Raw genomic sequence first — 22,616 nt, 5'->3', positions numbered from 1 at the left:
CAGCAAAAAGTTATGCCAGCAAGGCTTACAGAATGCTTGAAGTGCATGCGATCAATTTATCTAACAAAATTTCTCTAAAACCTAGAAGTTGCGATAATGATTTTTCCATCACATACAGGAATTCCATTCTCCTGAGGAAACCAGAGAATTGTTCTTGGAAAAACTGGAATTGTTTTTTTTGGGGGGGAAACCTGCAGCTGAGAGAATTAACTAGCAAGATTGCATGTATGATGGATTCTCCCAGGTGATCAACTTTTCCTTCATTTCTTCTTCTAATTTAAAACACAGACTGTTTTAAAGAGTGATCCGGACTGGCTTGACCATTATTATATTTATTTGGCCATCAAGACATCAAGCATATATATTTTATGAGTCTGTCACAGAGAATCACTGTCCATTTAGCACTGCATTGGAACCAACATTTGAGCACAGAAAATGGTCAACCTTTGCCAGCCAATAACTTGAATGCCTTATTCCACCTCTTCAGAGCTGTATCTTAAACACACATCTCCATCCTAACAATAAAAGTATTGGTTTCTAGCAACTCCCTATGTTTCTACAATTGCTGCAGTGACTAAACTCAGATGCCCTCCAAATTCTTAATGCTAGCATGATAACAAGCCTATACTGGGTCTTTTAAATCAAATTGCACTGCTATGCTGCCACAGTGGATTCACCAAAGTTGGATGGGGGCTGTGATGGCGAACCTATGGCACACGTGCCACAGGTGGCACATGGAGTCATATCGGTGGGCATGTGAGCTTTGCTCTAGCTCATCTCCAGTGTGCATGCGCACGCCAGCCAACTGATTTTCAGGATTTCTGGGCCTACCAGAAGTTGGGAAACAGGCTGTTTCCGGCTTCCAGAGGGCCTCTGGGGGGGTGGGAAAAGCCGTTTTCGACCTTCCCAGGCTCCTAGAAAGGCTCTGGAGCCTGGGGAGGGCAAAAAAAACAGGCCTACCGGGCCCACTGTGCCATTACGTGCCAAAAGCAGGGGGAGTGCGGGTTTTTTTTTGTTGTTGTTGTTGTTGTTTTGTTTTTTTGATTTGATTTATATGCCGCCCTTCTCCGGAGACTCAGGGCGGCTTACAATGCGTTAAGCAATAGCCTTCATACTTTTGTATATTTATACAAAGTCAGCTTATTGCCCCCACAAACTGGGTCCTCATTTAACCTACCTTAGAAAGGATGGAAGGCTGAGTCAACCTTGAGCCTGGTAAGATTCGAACCTGCAGAAATTACAGGCAGCTGTGTTAATTACAGGGTGCGTTAAACCACTGTACTACCAAGGCTCTACCAAGGTTGCACGTGAATGTGTGGGGGAGTGGGACACATTGAATTATAGGTGTGGGCACGCGTGTGCGCGACCCCCTCCCCCGCTCCTCCCCGCTTTTGGCACGCGACAGCAAAAAGGTTAGCCATCACTGGATGGGGGAGTGAACCAAGAATCCTCTCCACTGAGAAAACAGGCTGCACAACCAACCATGTTACAATAAGATCTTGGCCTTCCTCCTGAAGAAGAGATAATAAATAAGATACTGATTTGTGCAGAAATGGACAGGCTGACTCTGGAACTCAAAGACAAGGGTGAAACGGAATATCACGAAATCTGGAATAAAATGTATCAATGGTTGGAGAGGAGGAGAAATGTTGGGATAGAGAAATATGGATAAATCAAGAGTTTAAGAATTATTATGTTAGTATTATGTGATAGGTAGGAATTGTATTGGTGTCGAATGTAATTTCTATAGAAGAGGAGATTTATGTAGCTGAATTTTGATAGATTGTACAAAGGTATATATACACAATATATAATTATAATTGTTGTAAGGGAAAATTTGATGAAAATGTTGGAACCAGAGAAGTCGCACTATGTCCAATGTTTTTAACTGTATATTTAATAAAAACAAACTTTTTATAAAAAAATAAAAATCTTGGCCTTCCAATTCCTTGCCTTGAAATGGTATTGCCCTGCACTAGGATGAATCCTAATTGCTTGCAGCTACTAGCCCTTGTTATGTGTCCGTGGAGAGTTATCTCACCCGACTCTCAGCATTGCACCCTCAATTGGAAATCCTAACAGCTCACAGCCACATAATTCTTTTCTTACACACTAATAGAGCTCCCAAGTTGTTCGCTGAGACTGGAGATAGACCTGATGGGAGCTGCTACAATGGCAAGATAACCGTTGTGAACTGGGATTGAATTTTTCAGGGAGAGAGGGAGGGAAAAGGGTGTTTCATTCGGAAAATAACTCTCACCTCCTGGGGAAAGTAGTTTCCAAAAAAAAAAAAAAAAAAAAGTTGGGTTGTTGCAAAGACTTCTGTGACACAGATCCAAAAAAAGAGAAGAAAAGTTGAATCTTTCATTTCCATGATCAAAAATGTCTAAGGACAGATAGGGAATGTGACCTTTGCCCTTGCCTCTTTGTCAATTTCCATGGTTTATCCAACTGTGATCCAGTGGTGAGTTTCAAAATTTTTTACTACCAGTTCTGTTGCCGTGGCTTGGTGGGTGTGACATGGCTTGATGGGCGTGGCTTGGTGGGCGTGGCAGGGGAAGGTTACTGCAAAATCCCCATTTCCTCCCATTCAGCTGGGACTTGGGAGGCAGAGAATAGATGGGGGCGGGGCCAGTCAGAATTTTTACTACCGGTTCTCCGCACTACTCAAAATTTCCACTACCGGTTCTCCAGAACTGGTCAGAACCTGCTGAAACCCACCACTGCTGTGACCGTGGAAAACGATTCAAGAGGATTCATCTTTTTTCAACAATATAAACCACGTAAGGGCCAACAGTAATCGGTCTCGTTGCATGCAAGGTTTTATTCTCATGCCTTCAAATCTCAGAAGCAGGTCTACGGCTAAAGGTCTGTGGGGTTTGTAGAAAGTTAGCGCCCACCACTCTCCTAGAAGAATGAAATATTTTGAGAAATATTTAAAAAGGCAGAATATTATATTTCCCTGGATGAGAAATGGAGAAACATGTTTTTTTAGAGGGAGAAAGCAGCCCCCACCTTTCTTAATAGCCCTCAACAGATGTCAGCACTTAAGAGATAAAGAGCTTATTGAAAGAAGACAAGTATCTAGGTAGCTCTATTCATAGGCAAAGCAAATACTGCAGGCAGAAATCCATTCAAGGCAGGATATTTTGAAATTCCCTGCAGCAAATTCTGAACAAAGGTAGGATTAGACCTCAACCATAATAGGAATTGCCCAACAACCCTTCATTGCATCACCCTCAAAAATATCAACAAAACGTAGCTCAGACAAACATCTAGGATTTGTACTTTGCCTATAGAGCCAGCTATGACCCCTACGTAACCCCTACATGGCCCCATGGGAATCTGACAACAGCCAATAGAATACATGTTCTTGCACAGGAACAGGAAGCTCAAGTGCAAAGCCCAAGAGAAGGTATAAAAATCCCCCGCTCTCAACTCCATGTGGTCAACTGCACTAGAACCATGTGCTTGGTGGTTCTGCTTCATCATTAAATCATCTTTCCAATCAGTCTCCATGTTTCCAGTGTCTTTCTCCCAGGTTGGAACTGAACCAGGTGGATATTTCTTCCCACAGGTTGATTTCTCTTCCCCACTCAACACCACTTTTCAAAGCCTACTGAGTATACAGAAGTGGGTAGGAAATGCTTGCAAAGATTTAGCTCAGAAAGCAAGGATTACCTAGGAAACAGCCCCTTACTGATTATTCCTTCAAGACTAAATTAACATTTTTATACCATATAAACCACTTCGATCTTGCTCTATGGGGAAGGGAGGGAAAACATTGGTTAAATGTCATTTACTATCATGAAAAACAGAAACAGAAACATGGGAACCATTGAAATATTAGAACTGTGCATTTCTTTAATTAGCAAATTGAATTCTTGAAAAATACACAGGTCCTACTGCCTACTAGATTACCTGAGGGGAATTCATTAATATAGCAAGAGTGTCAGGTTTCGAGGTCGTCTCAAATAAATTGCATTTCAAACAAAGTCTTTCAAGAAAAACTCCTATTTATTAAGCACGACATTTTACACCCGACTCCATCGAAGCCAACACTGACTTCCAGACCCCAAACCCTCCCTTTCTGTTCCCCACTCCCCTGTACTCATTGGCCATCTTCCAAGTCATTCTACCCCTAATCTACTGCTCCAGCTCAAAGGAATTTCCCCCCTCCCATCCCATCTCCTAGGGGATATTATCTCCAGGGAAAATAAGTAGGTGAAAAGTCAAACGTCCCTTTCCAGACGCCTCCGCCTCTCCTTGTTATGTCAACACTAGAGTAAATGCAGCTTGAAGTGCTGACAGAGAGTGTCCATGAGCATGTAGAGAGATTATTTTCCTGCCTACTGAAGATTTACAAATAGATTTCATAATCTGGAATTAACAGCGTTGGGTCTGGGCTAGGCAGGTGTTCAAGAGATGTTAAGAGGACAATTAGGAAATCTAATATGCATTTTTTTAAAAAAAAGAATAGAATTAGAATAGAATAACAGAGTTGGAAGGGACCTTGGAGGTCTTCTAGTCCAACCCCCTGTTTAGGCAGGAAACCCTAAAGCAGTGTTTCTCAATCTTGGAAGCTTGAAGATGGGTGGACTTCAACTCCCAGAATCCCCCAGCCAGCGCTGCTGTTGGGGGATTCATTCAAGTTTAAAAGGCACTGAAAAAGTGATTTATGACCGTTTTTGCACACTTACGACCGTTGCAGTATCCCCATGGTCACATGATCAAAATTCAGAGGCTTGGCAAGTGGTTCATATTTATGACGGTTGCAGTGTCCCGGCCGGGGTCATGCGATTCTCCTTTTGCAACCTTCTGACAAGCAAACGCAAGGGGGAAGCCAGCTTCACTTAACAGCCATGTTATTAACTTAACCAATGCAATGATTCACTTAACAACTGTAGCAAGAAAACCTGTAAAATGGGGCAAACTCACTTAACAAATGTTTCACTTAGGAACATAAATTTTGGGCTCAATTGTGATCATAACTCGAGAATTACCTGTATTCTAAATCAAGGTTTGAGCGTGTGTATATGTATGCGGGGTTGTGGAGGTAGCCCACGACTTTGTTTAGCAGCCATTTGAAGTTACGCAGCACTGAAAAAAGTGACTTATGATGAGTCCTCGTGCTTATGACCATTGCAGCATCCCCGATAACGCAATCAAAATTTGGGCACCTGGCAACTGAGGTGAATTCACAGCAGTTACATCATTCTGGGGTCACCTAATTGCTATTTGCAACCTTCCCAGCTGGTTTCCACCAAGCAAAGTCAATGGGGCAAGTGAACAATCACTTAAGTCCCTTAACAATTGCAGTGATTTGCTTAAACATGACAAAAAAGATCATAAAAATCAGACAGCTCATTAGACTTAGCAATGGAAATTCCGGTCCCAATGGTGTGCATATGTCGAGGAACACATGCATGCATGTTTATATGTGTGTATTTGTGTGCGTGTGTATTCATTTGTGTATGTGTGGAGTGGTATTCCCCAGATATTTCAAGGATATTTAGGTTGTAGGTTTAAATTTCTCTGTTAGACTTGTGACTGACATGTGATACCAGAGCAGGAAGGCAGGGAATGTTGCGGGTCCCATCCCCTAGGGCCGTGATGGCGAACCTATGGCACGCATGCCACAAATGGCACGTGGAGCCATATTGGTGGGCACGCAAGCATTGCCCTAGCTCAGCTCCAGCGCGCATGCACACGCCAGCCAGCTGATTTTTGGGCCTTCCGGGCCCACCGGAAGTCGGGAAACAGGCTGTTTCCAGCCTTCAGAGGGTCTCTGGGAGGGTGGGGGTGGAGAAGGCCGTTTTCGCCCTCCCTAGGCTCCAAGAAAGCCTCTGGAGCCTGGGGAGGGCAAAAAATGGGCCTACCATGCCCACCGTGCCATCGCATATCAAAAGCGGGGGGAGCTCCATGGGATCGTATGGGCATGCGCAGGGGGGTGGGGTGCATTGAATTATGGGTGTGGGCATGCGCACACGTGAAACCCCCCCATGTTCCCCCACTTTTGGCACACAATGGCAAAAAGGTTAGCCATCACTGCCCTAGGGAGATACACCTGGTGGGACCCAGAAGAAGGGCTTTCTCCATGGTGGCTCCCTCTCTCTGGAACATCATTCCCCCAGAGTTTAGAATGGCCCCCACTCTAACCGTCTTCCGGAAGGCGCTGAAGATCTGGTTCTGCCAGCGGGCCTGGGGAACCCAGAGCGGGATGGAGCCCATTAAATTAAGGTGACCAGACGTCCCGCTTTTGGCGGGACAGTCCCGCTTTTGAGCAATTTGTCCCGCGTCCCGCGGCGTTTCAAAAAAGTCCCGATTTTTCTTGAGCCCCAGCTGATGGCTAAAAGAAAAAAAAAACTGTTTAAACTCTTGCCCGGGGCTTCAAAGGGCCGTCCTACAGGCAATCAGTGTAAAGCAGTTTTTTTTTCCCCTAGCTAAGCTTCAGAAACGAAAACGAAACCGAAACCAGGGTCTTTGGTGCAGCGTGACAAAATGAGGCAGAGAGAGATTTATTTTTATTTTTATTTTTCCTCCCCAAAAAAGGTAGGTGAAAAACTGCAAACAATAGGAAATTTAGGAGGAGAGTTCAAGATTTTAAAACACAAAGGAAAAAAAGCTGTATTTAACTAGGGAATTGTAATAATTGAGATACTATTAATTGTATATTGTGTTGAAAGCAGAAATGGTTAAGTTGTGGTTCGGAGGAATATATGGGAGAAATTATTTGGTTTATTATTATTGGTAAATATAATTAATTGATTTGTAAGAAATTGGATTGCATGGAAATAATTGGAATATTCATGTTCATATTGATTAATATACAAAAAAGATAGTTTTATAACTAATTGATTTATATTAAAATGTTGAATTTGTATTAAACAACTGTATTACATAATTACATAATTAAACAATGTGAGGATGGATATAAAAATAGATGACAATGGGAAGGGGTATAATATAGAATAGAAGGGAAAATTTGAATTTGATTAAGATTAGAGATGAGGATGAAGGGTAATATTGGTTTTTTTAAAAAATAGATGAGGAATAAATATGGCAAAAAGGAAATATAGAAATTGTAAATTTAATTGAAATGACTAAACGCTGTTTAAATTTGTGAACCAGCCAAATATTCTGTTCAAAGAAAATACATTGTATGTTTGTATGTGTGTTTCTAATTATTGCTATTTATTCATATTTGTTCTCTTTTATTCTTTAAAGTTTAACAATTCATTCTTTATCTTAATATCTTTATATTTGCTTGGGGTTGGCTTTCTTCCCTTTCATCTTTTTTATTGTACAGCAATCTTTCTCCTCAAACCTACCACCTCTCTCTTTTCTTTCCTTCTTACTTTCTCTTCCCCCCACCCACTTTTTCTCCTCCCTACTTCCTCTTTCTTTCTCCTTCTCCTCCTCTCTTCCTCCCTCTCTTACCCTCACTCCTACTCTAATTTCCATTCCTTCATCCCTCTCTATTGCTGTAATCCTTTAATGCATATGGACTACTCAGAGGGCTGAAAAAGTTATTTTTGACTGGTCCTCACACTTTTGACCAGTCCTCGAACTTACGACTGTCCTCACATTTTACATTTTTGCCCTATCTTGTCACCATGTTGAAGAGAAGCAGTTGTGAAATGAGTGACATGGTTGTTAAGAATGCTGCACGGGCATAAATGTGAGGATGGTCATAAGTGTGAGGACCAGTCAAAAGTGCGAGGACCTGTCAGAAATGACTTTTTTCAGCCCTCTGGTTAGTCCTTTTGTGCATATGGACTACTCAGAGGGCTGAAAAAGTTATTTTTGACTGGTCCTCACACTTTTGACCAGTCCTCGAACTTACGACTGTCCTCACATTTTACATTTTTGCCCTATCTTGTCACCATGTTGAAGAGAAGCAGTTGTGAAATGAGTGACATGGTTGTTAAGAATGCTGCACGGGCATAAATGTGAGGATGGTCATAAGTGTGAGGACCAGTCAAAAGTGCGAGGACCTGTCAGAAATGACTTTTTTCAGCCCTCTGGTTAGTCCTTTTGTGCATATGGACTACTCAGAGGGCTGAAAAAGTTATTTTTGACTGGTCCTCACACTTTTGACCAGTCCTCGAACTTACGACTGTCCTCACATTTTACATTTTTGCCCTATCTTGTCACCATGTTGAAGAGAAGCAGTTGTGAAATGAGTGACATGGTTGTTAAGAATGCTGCACGGGCATACATGTGAGGATGGTCATAAGTGTGAGGACCAGTCAAAAGTGCGAGGACCTGTCAGAAATGACTTTTTTCAGCCCTCTGGTTAGTCCTTTTGTGCATATGGACTACTCAGAGGGCTGAAAAAGTTATTTTTGACTGGTCCTCACACTTTTGACCAGTCCTCGAACTTACGACTGTCCTCACATTTTACATTTTTGCCCTATCTTGTCACCTTGTTGAAGAGAAGCAGTTGTGAAATGAGTGACATGGTTGTTAAGAATGCTGCACGGGCATAAATGTGAGGATGGTCATAAGTGTGAGGACCAGTCAAAAGTGTGAGGACCTGTCAGAAATGACTTTTTTTCAGCCCTCTGGTTAGTCCTTTTGTGCATATGGACTACTCAGAGGGCTGAAAAAGTTATTTTTGACTGGTCCTCACACTTTTGACCAGTCCTCGAACTTACTATTGTCCTCACATTTTACATTTTTGCCCTATCTTGTCACCTTGTTGAAGAGAAGCAGTTGTGAAATGAGTGACATGGTTGTTAAGAATGCTGCACGGGCATAAATGTGAGGATGGTCATAAGTGTGAGGACCAGTCAAAAGTGTGAGGACCTGTCAGAAATGACTTTTTTTCAGCCCTCTGGTTAGTCCTTTTGTGCATATGGACTACTCAGAGGGCTGAAAAAGTTATTTTTGACTGGTCCTCACACTTTTGACCAGTCCTCGAACTTACGACTGTCCTCACATTTTACATTTTTGCCCTATCTTGTCACCTTGTTGAAGAGAAGCAGTTGTGAAATGAGTGACGTGGTTGTTAAGAATGCTGCACGGGCATAAATGTGAGGATGGTCATAAGTGTGAGGACCAGTCAAAAGTGCGAGGACCTGTCAGAAATGACTTTTTTTCAGCCCTCTGGTTAGTCCTTTTGTGCATATGGACTACTCAGAGGGCTGAAAAAGTTATTTTTGACTGGTCCTCACACTTTTGACCAGTCCTCGAACTTACGACTGTCCTCACATTTTACATTTTTGCCCTATCTTGTCACCTTGTTGAAGAGAAGCAGTTGTGAAATGAGTGACATGGTTGTTAAGAATGCTGCACGGGCATAAATGTGAGGATGGTCATAAGTGTGAGGACCAGTCAAAAGTGTGAGGACCTGTCAGAAATGACTTTTTTTCAGCCCTCTGGTTAGTCCTTTTGTGCATATGGACTACTCAGAGGGCTGAAAAAGTTATTTTTGACTGGTCCTCACACTTTTGACCAGTCCTCGAACTTACGACTGTCCTCACATTTTACATTTTTGCCCTATCTTGTCACCTTGTTGAAGAGAAGCAGTTGTGAAATGAGTGACATGGTTGTTAAGAATGCTGCACGGGCATAAATGTGAGGATGGTCATAAGTGTGAGGACCAGTCAAAAGTGTGAGGACCTGTCAGAAATGACTTTTCAGCCCTCTGAGTAGTCCCTATACACATAGCCATGGCCACCCGGTCACATGACCAGGTAGCCACGCCCACCCAGTCACATGGCCTCCAAGCCACGCCCACACAATAAGCCACGCCCACAATGGTGTCCTTCTTACCAATGTTAAAATCTGTTCACCTTACCCTATAGACATAGCCATGGCCACCCGGTCACATGACCAGCTAGCCACGCCCACCCAGTCACATGACCAGCTAGCCACACCCACAAAATAAGCCACACCCACAATGTCCCTCTTTACCAATGTTAAAATCTGGTCACCTTACATTAAATGGCTCGTGTGATGTATTGTTGCCGGGGCGGTGGGTGGGGAGTTATTTTATTATATTATTTTATTAATTTATTATATGATTCTCTCTTTTATTAGTTTTATTGTTTTATATATGAGGTTTTTATATTCCTGTATAAGGCCGCCTTGAGTCGCCATGTGTGAATAAGCAGCAATATAAATTTCCATAAATACATAAACAAACAAAGAAATAAATATGCAGCAGAAATAGCAAGGCTAAGAAGCAATAGATTTCTTATGGACAGAAAGAGAAATTAAAGATACAAAGAAGCATGCAAGGAAGCCATGTGTACATTGTGCCCTTTAGAGGCGCAGTAGCTCAGTGGCTTATTGACGCTGGAGATGTTTTCAGCTCCAGCGGTTTGAGCCCAAGCACTGTGTGGCAGGGTGAGCTCCTGTCACTCGCGTCAGCTTCTTTCCACTTAACAATTATGCAAGTAGATAGATAGGTACCACTTTGGTGGGGAGACGAGCTGGTGCTCTGTGCAGGCAGGCAGATATCTGATGGCCATGAACTTTCCTGTTCTGGCATCTGCTTGCAAGGCAGATTCGGGAAGGGAGGGGACCTTGGCTGACCCTGCAGGAAGAGCCACTCGTCTTTCTTTCTCTCTGGTGTGAAACTAGCTTACCTTCCTCTGGCCTCCTTGGAAAGCGTACAAGCATTTCCTATAACAGGGCTGGTACCTTGGCAAGCTACTACTATAACAGGGCTGGTACCTGTTGTGATTCACCAGCAGCCTGCGGAGCTGGCAGCAGAGTCAGACAGTGAGGAGGCTGGGGAGACAATGGGCCAGTCCTGGAGTCAGGGGAAAGCCCGGACGAGGGTCTGCATCAGAGGCAGAGATGGGGCCAGGGCGATCTGCCAGCGATGTGCGGACTCCGGAGCCTCCAGAGGCGGACAGCAGAGAGGCAGTGGAACAGGAGGATCCTGTTCCTAGTGCACGCATGCGAAGAACTGCCAGAAGGCAAGAGCAGCTAAAGCAAAAAGGATGACTCGGGAGTAAGGCCAGGAGATTATTGGGCCCTCCCATAAGGCTTAAAAGAGCAGCAACGGCTCTTGTTTCTGAACTTCATGGGGCTTTGCCAAGAAAAGCTTCTGGCAGGGTGCCAAAGAAGACAAAAAGTTTTGTGATAAGGCTGAAGGACGTTTTCTGAAGGACTTGTTTTGGAATTAATTTGGACTAAGATGAGAATGAAGTAATTCTCAGCTGTTCTAATAAAATACGTTTATTTATGACCGTCTGGTAATAACTACTTGGGCCTAGGTCACAACAGTACCTTAGCAAGCTACTACTCTTCAATAGCATTGTGGTCTCCTGGTTATTGCCACAACACTATACAACCACAACAACCGCAATCACAACAACAACAACAATAACAATAATTGAACCCTTAAAAATTTGGCTTGCAAATTTTAAAAACTTCAGTTTTATTCAGAATCCTTTTGAAAACCTTGAGGCTTGTTACTAACAGAAGACAGGAATAAGTGCCTGGTTATTCAGTCTGCGGTGTGTGCAGAATAAAACTTATGCCAGTTTTCTCCAACTATTTTGAAAATTATGGGAATGGTAGTCCAGCACATCTGGAGTGCCCCAGACTGGGAGGGGCTGTCTTTGCCATTGCACTTTGTTCCTGGCCCCTTTTCTTGGCAATGTTTGACACGGAACTCTTTGATACTCTTATTTGAAGGTTTTCTCCAGATACTTTTTATGATAGTTACCTGTACAGAGCTAACAAGACAGACGATGTTTCCATCCATATCAGGCCCTCTTTTCAAGTATGCTTTTGAACACAGCTCCAGGAGATTTTACAGACCTGCCAGGAAGCAAAGCTTTTTCATTTCTCTCTAATGGGGTGGAAGCCAAAAGGGAGGGGGGAATGTTCTCAAATATTTACATTGGCTTTGTTTAATCTGTGGAAAGAAGGAAGAGCTAAGGATCAAGAACATACTTGGGGCTGGAATTTGGCAGGCTGCAGCTGCTTGCCAACTCACTAAGCGCAGTCTCTCTCCGTTTTTTTTATTACGGACTAGGCCAAAACTCAAATCGTTCTCCATATTCCAGATATTCTGGCTGGCCTTGAGCCAAGCCGAATGCCTTGTTTTGAAAATTCAAGAGAAATTCCGTCTTTCTTTTCCTGCCCCAGAAGACATGTCTCTTAAGTTTTCAGAGCGTATAAACCAGGTTACTATGGTGATAGAAACCCAAATTGTCTAGAGGTATCTCTACTGTCAAAGAAATGCATGGCCACCAAAGGACCCTTGACATTCAATGTTAAAATAAGGGTACATTTTCCCAAATCTGACAACCCCTAATAGGTTGGAACTGCAAACTTTTAATCCTGGGCATCTCTGGAGAAAAAAGGATGTCACATGTGTTATGACATGATTGCACAATTGACATGAAGTGTGCAATTTCACAATGACATTATGATACACATGGTATTGTTAAGGTTTCCTCCAAATGCCTATATACCTATAGTGATTATTACAATTGCTACATTCCCAAGTATCTGGAGATGACAGAAAGGGGAACAGCAATTTATAGTAGAGCCAGAAACATCACAAGCTTCCTCAAGAACAACAATGATTTAAGATGATGTCAATAACAATAAAGGGGATGTGGTGGCTCAGTGGCTAAGATGCTGAGCTTGTCGATCGAAAGATCGGCAGTTAGCAGTTTGAACCCCTAATGCCACATAACAAGGTGAGCTCCCGTTACTTGTCCTAGCTTCTACCAACCTAGCAGTTCGAAAGCACGTAAAAAATGCAAGTAGAAAAATAGGGGCCACCTTTGGTGGGAAGGTAACAGTGTTCTGTGCGCCTTTGTCATTTAGTCATGCCGGCCACATGACAATGGAGACGTCTTTGGACAGCGCTGGCTCTTTGGCTTTGAAACGGAGATGAGCACCGCCCCCTAGAGTCGGGAACGACTAGCACATATGTGCGAGGGGAACCTTTACTGTATAGTGATTATTACAATTGCTATATCCCCAAGTATCTGGAGATGACAGAAAGGGGAACAGCAATTTATAGTAGAGCCAGAAACATCACAAACTTCCTTGAGAACCACAAAGATGATGGCAAAAACAATAGCAATAGCACTTGGACTTATATACCACCCCACAGTATTTTACAGCACTCTCAGGTTAGTTTACAATATGAGTCTATTGTCCCCAACAATCTGGCTCCTTATTTTGGCTATCAGGACATCCATCAGATGATGAAGGAGGGTATATGACTAAGTCTAATGACTGAGCCAAGCATGATTATTCTTCTCTTGTTTTTTCTTGGGAATTTGAGGTTAAGCCTATTGGTCTTATGTGACTTTTCATGTTTCCTGTCTTAAAAGAACAGAAATCATGGATTTTCAGTAATTAAGGCTGGAATGGGTCCCAGTGACAGAATGTAGGTTTGACTCACAGAAGGAGGAAGGGAATGCCTGGCGGTTACAGAAAAGAGCGTTGAGTCCTGGGAAAGTAAAAAGTGTGGGAAAGAAACTTAGCACAATTCTATCTTGATTGTGTTGGGTATCTGTTGAAGCTGAGAGTAGCTTTGACAGGCTTTCAATATTCTGTTATGAAACCCCAAAACTTAATATATTTCAAGACTTCTCATAACCCCCGTTACCTAAATTTGTCTACCATGAAGAGCTAACATCTCCAGAAGCTGCAAAAATAGGGATCAGCAGCTATGTAGCAGAACCTCTAGTTCTTATACACGAGGAAAAGAAGGAACAAAAGAAGAAAAGGAAAGAACAGAAAAGGAATCTAAGACATGGTAGGATGATCTTAAGTCACTATAAAGAAAGGACTGGATAACATTATAGAAGCTTGTTGTTAGTTGTGAAGGCATGTCTGACCCATCGTGACCATCATGGACAACGTTCCTCCAGGCCTTCTTGTCCTCTACCATCCTCTGGGGTCCATTTAAGTTCATGCCTACTGCTTCAGTGACTCCATCCAGCCACCTCGTTCTCTGTCGTCGCCTTCTTCTTTTGCCCTCAATCTTTCCCAGCATTAGGCTCTTCTCCAGTGAGTCCTTCCTTCTCATTAGGTGGCCAAAGTATTTGAGTTTCATCTTCAGGATCTGGCCTTCTAAAGAGCATTCAGGGTTGATCTCCTCTAGGACTGACCTGTTTGTTCGCCTTGCGGTTCAAGTACTCATAGGTGTCTTCTCCAGCACCATAGTTCAAAGGCCTCAATTCTTTGGCGCTCAGCCTTCCTTATGATTTATAGAAGCTATATTGCATCAAATCGAAGAGCTCATTTGAGCCTCAAGCTGGAAGCATGGGTCAGCTGGGCCTTTGATCACTGATTTTTCAAGTTTTTCAAAAACTATCTCATTGGTCACCTAAAGACAGGTTCCGTGAAATTCCACTCCAATCTTACACAGCTATTCTTATATTTGATACAAATACAGGCAGCCCTCGATTTATGACCACAACTGAGCCCAAAATTTATGTTGCTAAGTCAGATAATTAAGTTTCCCCCCCGCTTTACGACCTTTCTTGCCACAGTTATTAAGTGAATCACTGCAGTTGTTAAATTAGCAATATGCTTGTTAAGTGAACCTGCCTTCCCCCAATGGGAATTGCTTGTCAGAAAATCGCAAAAGGTAATCACATGACCCCGGGACACAGTAACCGTCATAAATATGAGTCAGTTGCCAAGCATCTGGGGAGGTATGTATGCACCTTCCGCACATGCATGCGGCTGTCCACGCATGCGCTTTGCTCGTACAGATGGCTTGCACGCATGCGGGCAGCTTAGAAAACGTGGCTAAATGGGACGGCATAGCGCTGCAGGTTGCCACTACCGGTTCGCCTGACCGAACCGGCTGAATACCCCCAATGGATGTGATATATTCACAATCTCAATCCACATGGCTTCTTTAATAGTACCGGAGAAACCCTTCCATAACAACAATTATTTATTTTATTATTATTTTTTGTTTTTACTTCCTATTTCTAAATCACTCATCTCCCTCAGTGCTTTTATGAAAGCAGTGATGTTCTCTGAATTTTAAAGATGACTACCAGCCCCCAAAGTCTAACAATCCTAGGACAACAGCCATCAAGTACATAAAATTGCTCACATTCTTACACAATTCTTATGGCTTAACATACCATATTTTTTCAGAGTATAAGACGCACCTTTTTACCCCCAAAAAGAGGGTGAAAATCTGGGTGCATCTTATAGTTCGAATGTAGCCCCGCCCAGCCTCTGAAACAGAGGTTTCAGAGGCTGAAAAAAGCCTCTGAAACCTCCGTTTGAGAGGCTGGGAAAAAAGCCACTGAAACGGAGGTTTCAGAGGCTGAAAAAAAAGCAAAGCGCAGAACTCACAACCAACCAACCTGTTGCTAAAGTTCACCTCTGGGAACGGCTGATTTGGGGGTATTCCAGGAGGCCGATCCACCCCCAATCAGCTTTTTTCTTATTTTCCTCCCCAAAAACTAAGGTGTGTCTTATAGTCTGAAAAATACAGTAATTTAAACTGGCCTCAAGATAAAATTTTTCTACAAAATCCAGTTGTAGGTATCAGGTAATTCTTCCTATAATGCTATTTTGGTCAATTTTAAAATCAGTTTCTTTTTTTATGCATAGTTCCTAAGGTTGGGCTGGTTTCAGACTATCTTCCTTTTACAATTACAAAGGGTGATAAAGATTTTGAAATAATTCAGTCACTTACTAGCCCATTGCAAGTACTGATCGCTGCTGTTCCACTCCGGGAATCAGAATCCATGACCGTCCCAAGAAGGTGACATGACGTGGCTACGCTTGGAGTGATCTTAGCACCAAGATAGTTGCCATAGCGCTTTTCCAGAACATAATTATTGGACAGTAATTCTCGGTGAAGAGTTAAGTCAAAGAAGAGATCCTTGTTTTTGTGCCTAATTTTATAATATGCTTTACTGTCCCTTCTCCTGGAGTCTCTTTTCCCTCTGAAGTTTGAAGCATGGAGATGTAAATGGTAGGAGAGAAAATGTCCATCTCCATCAACTTTTTCTGGGCTAACCACTTGGTAATCTTCCAGCGCTTTAACAAATTGATCTAGGGAATAAAAAAAAAAAGAGAGTCAAAACTTAGCTTTTTAAAAAAGTGACACTATTAATATTAGAGTGTATTATATTTACAGTGTATAACATTTATGCCATTATTCCCATGCCAAAGTCAATGTTTGAACCATTGAAGCACGTTTGAGATGTTGGGTTTATATCCTGCTTAAAATATGTCTATTGAAATAAATTAATTGTGATCTGATTTCCAATAGGTCGATGGTAAATGAGATCTTTCTCCTCAGGGCGCCATGTGGCAGCTCCTAAGCAAGATCAGTTAGCTGTGAGGCAAGATTGTTGTTACTTTTAAATGCCCAACGTTTTCAGAAACTTTTCATTTATTATTGGTCCGTGAATCAAGGAAATCTGACTGAAAAAGAACCTTATCTGCTGAAACACCAGCCTTCTGGAACATCCTGCCCCCCCCGCAGAGGGAGGTTTGCCCCCACCCTCCTATCCTTCCAAAGGGCCTGAAGGCCTGGGTCTTCTAGTTGGCCTAGAGACCAAATGGGAGAGTTCCAGTGGTGGAATTCAAATTTTTTTACTACCCAATCTGTGGGTGTGGCTTGATGGGTATGGCAGGGAAAGAATACTGCAAAATCTCCATTCCCGCCCCACTCCTGGGGGAAGGATATTGCAAAATCTCTATTCCCACCCCACTCTTGGGCCAGCCAGAGGTTGTATTTGCCGGTTCTCTGGACTACTCAAAATTTCCGCTACTGGTTCTCCAGAACCTGTCAGAACCTGCTGAACTTCATCCTTGGAGAGTTCCACACTGGAGGTGGCTATTGGACTAATTAGCTGACCCCACCTCCCACCTTTGTTTCCTGCTCCTGCTCCGCCATCTTCTTTAATTTCATATTATTGTACAAGAGCCGTGATGGCTCACGTGGTTAGAACGCAGTACTGCAGGCTAATTCTGCCGACTGCCACCAGTTCAATTCTGACCAGCTCAAGGTTGACTAAGCCTTCCAACCTTCCGAGGTGGGTAAAATGAGGACCCAGACTGTTGGGGGAAATGTGCTGACTCTGTAAACCGCTTAGAGAGGGCTGTAAAGTACTGTGAAGTGGTATATAAATCTAAGTGCTATTGTTATTGCTATTTTCATCTTTTATTTTTGTTTTATTCCTTTGCTATTGTTATGTTTACATGTTTTATCTCCCCCCCCCACTGCATTATTGTTGTAAGCTGCCCAGAATAGCCTCACAGCGAGATATGAGATGGGCAGCAAATAAATTTAACAAATACCGTATTTTTTGGTGTATAAAATGCACCAAAGTATAAGATGCACCTACCTTTTTTGGCGAGGAAAAGAAGAAAAAGAAATCTCCCTCTGCCTCTGAGCAATTTTGCCTCGTTGCAGCAAACAGCAAGCAGCCTGCTTTACTTTCATTTTCATTTTCAGCATAGCTTGATTAGCACAAGGGGAAAAAATATCTGCTCCAGCAATTTACCTCTTTGCAGCAGGCAGCAGAGCCCTGTGCAAATCAGTTGAGAGCATATCAGCTGAGAGTTGGGACACCGATCCAATCAACTTGTGCTAATTAGGCTGTGCTGAAGCTGACAGGAGCTGTTTTTTCTTGCTGTTTGCTTGCAAGGAGGTAACTGCTGCAAGGCAGAAGCCAAAGGGTGGGGGCCAGTGGGTGGGCGGGGCTACATTCGGTATATAAGACGCACCTAAATTTTCACCCCCTTTTAGGGAGAAAAAAGATGTGTCTTATACTCCGAAAAATGCGGTAGATAAATATATAAATTATGGATATAATCAATGTAACAAAGATTAGCTTTTTACACTTTAATTTTAGCATAGTTTCTTCATTGTCTGGAATTCATCTCTAGGAAATATTTCATTCTTTAAGGTCAGCTAACCTCATCTTATGATCCTCCAGATAATATTAGAGCTACAGCTTCCAGAATTTCTAGCCAACATATCTGGAGGACAAGCCAAGCTTTGTAATAGTTTTGTGTTTTACTTTCTACTTTAATGATTTTTTAAATTGGCATAATGAATTCTTAAACTGTTTTTATTTTCTACATTACCTAAAGGACAATGTAAATAACGTATAGGACAAGATGAACCTTATGGGGTCATCATGAGAATATTTTGTTTCTAAGTTTCATTTCAAATATATAAAGAAAATACTTTCATGATGACCCCGTGAACTTCAGCTTGTCCTCATCAAGTCATTTTGTTTTGATGAATTCCATCTAAAGTTATTCTTTGCATAATTTCCTCTTATGTAGTTCATGCTAGGTTTCTAAAAAATGGGAGCACCCAGTTGCCCTTGAATAATCTCACTAATGTAATCAGGGTTCTATTTGAGTAATATTTCAGTGAGAGACAACTGTGAAAGTCCAGAACTAGACTGAGAAATAAAAAGAAACATTCCAAACAAGGCAGTGACTTAGTGTTGCCAGTGAAATCACCAAGGGTTGAGTTCAGCTCAAAGATGAATACTGATGCTAAGTACTCCTAAACCTTTCTTTAGCTGAGTTATTCTTAAATCATCTTGAGTACTTACCATCAGAACTAAAAGAAATGGAGAAAGGAATCTCTCCTTCTGTTTTCTTACATCTAGTCCCACTTTCAAATACATGTTGAAATCAGTCATGAGGGATACACCAAGTCCTCTATTTATATCGGGGTCAGCAACCTGCGGCTCTGGAGCCGCATGTGGCTCTTTCACCCCTCTGCTGTGGCTCCCTGTCACTCAAAATATGCGTCAAAACTGCCAATGCGTGACACCCACCAGCACACGATTTATTGAGCTTTTCAATCCCTGGTAGGACAACCATGGATAAATCCAAGAAAAGAAAAGTTTCAGAAGAAAAGAGAACGTTTAATTCAACTACATATGCTAGTTTTGTGGCCGCTCAAGAAATAGTCAGGCACGAGAAGGGTTTTGTGGCTCCCGGTGTTTTCTTTTCTGTGGGAAACGGGTCCAAATGACTCTTTGAGTGTTTAAGGTTGCAGATCCCTGATCTATATGATTATAACACTTCTGAGGCTAGTAAACAGAATGCTATGTGTATTAATAGTAAATTATGAACAGATCTAATCTGTATGTATTTGTATTGCACATACAACATACTGTAGGAACTACTTGGAGCATCATTCTCTTATCTGATACCCTCTAGTAGTAACTGCTGGCCCCAAAAGTTCAAGGACCAGATATTGGTAATAATGGTGATTTCCAGTCTTCTAGGTGTAGCGCAGGAGTGGTATTCACTTACTATCGCTACCGGTTCGCAAATGTGAACGTGTGCCTCCACGCATGCGCAGAGCCTTCTGCACATGCTCAGAGGGTCAAAAATGGTATGTGATGACGTCCGGGCGGATAGGCGGAGCCTTCTGCAGCTGGTGCTACCAGATCATGCGATCCAGATAGAATCAGCTGAATTTCACCACTGGTGTAGCACAGAAGTTAATGCAGCTTTTCAAATATGTTGGGGCTGCAACTGCCAACATTCCCAGTGGCATGCTACCCTATTTGGGAATTCTGGCAATTACAGTCCCAATCCCATCTGAAAGGCAGCAGGTTGGCAAAAGTCAGAGTAAGCTAGTTATAGATTAGCTCCTTCAATTAGAAATACATCTAAGCATTTATGCATTCTAGCCAATGCATTCAGAGGCAACTGAAGATGCCTTCAGAAGTTGTGGGAGCTTCATCACTGGAAGCTTTCAAGAAAAGACTGGACTGCCATTTGTCGGAAATGGTGTAGGGTTTCTTGCTTGGGTGAGGGGTTGGACTAGATGACTTACACGGTCCCTTCCAACTCTGTTAATCTATTAATGCTAAACCCTTGTTCTAAGAGTTCATAATGTGTAGTTTGTACTATATAAAGTTTGCTTTTTCTTCTAAGGCTACCCTAGGAAAACAAGTGCCATGGTGGTGCAGTGGTTAGAATGCAGTATTGCAGGCTGACTCTGCTCACTGCCAGGAGTTTGATTCTGACTGGCTCAACGTTAACTCAGCCTTCCATCCTTCTGAGGTTGGTAAAATGAGGACCTAAGACATGGCAATATGCTGACTCTGTAAACCACTGAGAGAGTCCTGTAAATCTAAATGCTATTGCTATTGCTTAAGCTGATACAGTTTAGGCCACTGACACCACCTAACCGTAACCGTAACCGTAACCATAACCGTAACCCAAACTCTAACCCGAACCCAAACCCAAACCCAAACCCAAACTCAAACCCAAACCCTAACCCTAACCCTAACCCTAACCCTAACCCTAGCCCTAACCGTAACCCTAACCCTAACCCTAAACCTAAACCTAAACCTAAACCTAAACCTAAACCCAAACCCTAACCCTAACCCTAACCCTAAACCTAAACCCTAACCCTAACCCTAACCCTAACCCTAGCCCTAACCATAACCATAACCGTAACCCTAACCATAACCTTAACCCTAAACCCTAACCCTAATCCTGAGCTGCCAAGATTGAGAAACATTTCTTTATAAAAATCTAACAAAGTGTTTTTCAATGTTGGCACATCCCACAATTCCCCAGCCAACATTTCATGACAGAGAATTCTGGGAGTTGAAGAACACATGTGTAAACATTGCTAATATATTGGCATTACTGACAGAGCATCCAGGAGTTCTGGACAGTTAGCATTTTTAGAGACCGCAAGCTCCATTGGGTGACCTGTTGTACAACGTGGTTCAAAGTGTAGCAATGGTTGTAAGTCTGAAAAACAGCCATTAGCTACCTTTTTAGTCACCGTTTAGGAGCCTTGATGGCACAGTGGCTAGAATGTAGCATTGCAGGCTAATTCTGCCAGCAGTTCGATCCTGAGTGGCTCAAGGTTGACTCAGCCTTCCATCCTTCTGAGGTCGGTAAAATGAGGACCCAGATTGTTGGGAGCAATATGCTGACTCTGTAAACCGCTTAGAGCGGGCTGCAAAGCACTGTGAAGCAGTATATAAGGAAGTGCTATTGCTATTTTCAATGCTGTTGTAACTTTGAATGGTCACTAAACGAACTGTTGTAAATCAAGGATTACCTGTACGAAACTCAAGAAATGGAGTGGTCCTTGCAGATGATTCTTAGCAGAATCAAATCCATTACAATGTGCAACATCCCCAGAGCACCTGACTGTCATACATTCTGTTCACATTGTACAATCAACAGCTGTGAAAATATCAGCCAGCCCCATCCATATTATTTTTAAGTGCAAGTCCCAGGACTTGCAACTGAGGGCCTCAAAATGTCAAAACAATTCCTCGTTCATGCAAAATGGCTATGAACAATAAACAGCTCTCGCGTCGCTTTTTGCTGGATTTGTGCAATTTGTAGACTTCGTCATAATGAAACTGTTTCTTGGAACCGAAATTGGAAGACAAAAAGCCCTTTTCTTAATTATTACTTTTTCCTTGAGTCAGATACTTTAAAAAAAAAAGACCGATGAATCAACTGCTCAAACTCAGTCTGAGTTTAGAAAACAGCAACCGGAAAAACAGTTGCTCAAAATCCCATTCAGAGTGATTTCTGGAGCGAAGCTGATTTTTCTAAGGAAAATGATCATCAATGAGCATTTCATTTATTATTATTAATTATTTTGTAATTTCAGCTTGGAAGAGACAAGGTCACCCGTTAATTGGCTGCAAAGAGGATGGGTAATAATAATTACAATTTCAACCAAGCTCCAATTTTGTAGGAGGGGAAATGATTTGTGAATGTCTCTGTGGTTTAAATCTTCTACAATGTTTCTGCCTCCACTTAACAAGCTGTGGTGGGCAGTGATTGTTTTTTTTTTTTTTTTACAGAAGAAGAAAAAAGTTACATAATATAAAATAAATCCAGAATCCAAAGAAATCCAAAGAACTTAGATGCATTCAGAGGAGGAGGAGAAATTTTAGCGACTTACTTGCTGAGGGAGTCCTTTTGTTTTGAAAAACTTAAGATCCAGAGCGCAGGAATGTGGAAGAAAAGATGCCCCATTTTCCTCCGCTTTAGCCAGCGATCGTAATTTTAAAACAAAACAAATCAAAACAAAAAGCTACTGACCTTGCTTCTGGTCTGGGAAGACAAATCTCCCGGGTGGAGGATTTCTAGCATAGCAAAACGCCTGGATACTAAGGAGGTGAACCCAAAAGGAAAAGTTTGCAATCCAAGTTCTTTGGGTACATGACATGTTTTGGATGCAGGAAACCCAAAACGGTCCTTCCTTTATTTAAAAATGACTAAGGAGTGGTGGGGGGGAGGAAGGCATCCAGTCACATTGTATGGCCAAGGACGGTGAAAATTAATGCTCAAAGAAAAAAGGGGGGGTGGAGGAGGGAGAGGAGAAGAATCTGTTCTTAAAGAGAAAAGACAGAGTTGGTTGGGGTTTGTTTTTTTTTTTTTCCTGGCAGGAGGAGTGATTAGAAGTCTTGGTGTCTGATTTCGGGGGAGAAGGAGGGTCTAAGAGGCAGCTGGTAGGGAGTCCTTTTTCATACACATGTGGCAGAAAGCAGGGCTGCTGGACCAAAAAAGGAAAAGAAACCCACCCACCTCATTTCAGCTTGTCTTCTAGGGCAGGGGACTCCAACCTTGGCAACTTTAAACCTGGAGGACTTCAAATCCCAGAATTGCCAAGGTTG

The 22,616-nt window shown here is 42.4% G+C and overlaps 1 protein-coding gene across 1 annotated transcript in view; it reads right to left on the bottom strand.

Annotated features, from left to right (window-relative positions):
- ADAMTS12 (ADAM metallopeptidase with thrombospondin type 1 motif 12) overlaps positions 1 to 22,168 on the bottom strand; it is a 182,725-nt gene extending 160,557 nt beyond the window's left edge. Inside the window, exons 1-2 of the mRNA XM_070935961.1 lie at positions 22,042 to 22,168; positions 15,659 to 16,020 (exon numbers count right to left, since the gene is read on the bottom strand). Coding sequence (XP_070792062.1) covers positions 15,659 to 16,020; positions 22,042 to 22,168 — 489 coding nt within the window. The remainder of the gene's footprint in view (positions 1 to 15,658; positions 16,021 to 22,041) is intronic.
- Positions 22,169 to 22,616: the final 448 nt, after the last annotated feature.

The sequence above is a fragment of the Pituophis catenifer genome, unplaced genomic scaffold, assembly GCF_029215685.1.
Source record: "Pituophis catenifer annectens isolate HBS135680 unplaced genomic scaffold, rPitCat1.0.hap2 SCAF_2, whole genome shotgun sequence".
NCBI classification, from domain to species: Eukaryota; Metazoa; Chordata; class Lepidosauria; order Squamata; family Colubridae; genus Pituophis; species Pituophis catenifer.
Note: the sequence above shows the minus strand (reverse complement) of the source record. Positions and strands in the feature narration are given on the sequence as shown.